The 1,686-nt window shown below is 47.9% G+C and overlaps 1 protein-coding gene across 1 annotated transcript; it reads left to right on the top strand.

The window, feature by feature from the left end:
- Positions 1-423: 423 nt before the first annotated feature.
- Positions 424-1,671, top strand: LACBIDRAFT_314965 (uncharacterized protein; the record flags this gene model as incomplete). Its single annotated transcript, XM_001889318.1, has 2 exons — positions 424-1,192; positions 1,244-1,671. 2 exons carry the CDS (start codon positions 424-426, stop codon positions 1,669-1,671), a joined length of 1,197 nt encoding a protein of 398 aa, XP_001889353.1.
- Positions 1,672-1,686: the final 15 nt, after the last annotated feature.

Raw genomic sequence — 1,686 nt, forward strand, 5'->3', positions numbered from 1 at the left:
GTCGTTCAGCCTTGATGCTAGCATCAATAGCCAAGCTAACTCTCTTTGCCTCTGCCTCATTCTGCAGCCTTACCGCACGGTCTTCTGGAGACTCGTCCGGAGGTGGCTTGAGCACCTCGTCGAGTGGGTCGTCAGCGGTGCGCACGGGCATCTCAAGTAAGAGATAAGTATGATGATGATGGGGGGTTTGAGGGGTTTGGATTATTGACGCCAGCCAGGTACAGCAGTCATATCAATCATCTCTATACATACTGGGTGACTTTCCGTAACCCAAACCTATAAAAACGAATAAATCCGACCCTTATCGGAGCTTGAAACGAGAACTTCCCACAAGAGTTTAGTGGACCGAATAAACCATAACGCCAAACATAATAGATTTGATTAGATCCGCGATTTGATTCATTTACCCTCTGCTGTGTTCTAATGGACGAGATCGTGTACGCGTTGATACAGCAGGAAGAGGAAGATGGCGAAGATGATCTTGAGCAAGAGCTTGAGCAGGGTGCTGCTCTCGCAGCTGTTGCACTCATGGTCGTTGGGGCGGAGGAGTCTCGCATGCTGCGCGCGGAACGAAGACAACCAAGTCGGCTGTATCTCTGTCGGCCGCAGCTCCTTCCAAACCCTCGTAAAGACACCCCATGGCAAGTGCTTTACCAAAGCCGCTCCGATCGTGCCTTCATCACCACCATGGGATTTGATGTGGATGCTTTTGAACACATCATTAAATCAGGTTTTGCGCGTATGTGGTATGAAAGACCCATTGATCGCTCAGATAGCGCCATGACTACAGGGGATCCTCGGCCCTCAGCGCGATCGCTAGATGCGTGGGGCGCACTTGGCCTTGTTCTCCATTATCTTAATTCGACCATGCGTGAAGTCAGCCTCCAACAAATCTTTGCCCTCATTCCCTCAACAATATCTCGCTACATCACATTCTCCTTGCGTCTCCTCTTTGAAACCCTTGACAACATTCCGGAATCTTTCATTAAATACCCCAAATTACTACGTGAATTCCAAGAAAACAGTGACCTCATTGTTTCTCGACATCCACGTCTTCATGGTGCATTTGCGAGTCTTGATGGACTCAATTTGGCTGTCCAAACCTCAGAGGATGTAGACATTGAGAATGCTACATACAATGGATGGCTTTCAGAGCATTTTGTAAGTTCTGTACTAATGTATTCTCCCAAAGGTGTGCTACACAACTTGTGAAAATATTTTTAAACTAAATTGGTTGCCTTAGGACCTATCATTGCTGCTAATATTAATGCGCCGGGCAGCTGGCATGACTCACGCGTTGCGCAACCAATCTATCGCAAACTAGAAAGGGACACACCAGACGGATTTTATGTTGTTGCAGACACGGCATTTCCTCGCGGTACCCAAAGTATAGCTGGTCGGATACAGGCTCCTGTCAAGACGGGACAGCATATGCAAGGGACTGCTGAACAAATAGAGGAGCGATTTGCCTTTGACAGGGAACTGCTTTCCTATCGCCAGACAGCTGAATGGGGAAATCGCGCTCTGCAAGGCTCATTTGGACGCTTACGAATTCCCCTCGAAATCAATGATAGCCAGAGAAGGGGAGATTTGATTGAAACATGCATTCGGCTTCACAATTTTCGTGCAGAACGAGTGGGACTCAATCAGATTCGCAATGTGTACATGTAGTGATGTGCAAGGGTA

This window comes from Laccaria bicolor, genomic scaffold (assembly GCF_000143565.1).
Source record: "Laccaria bicolor S238N-H82 LACBIscaffold_66 genomic scaffold, whole genome shotgun sequence".
Classification (NCBI taxonomy): Eukaryota; Fungi; Basidiomycota; class Agaricomycetes; order Agaricales; family Hydnangiaceae; genus Laccaria; species Laccaria bicolor.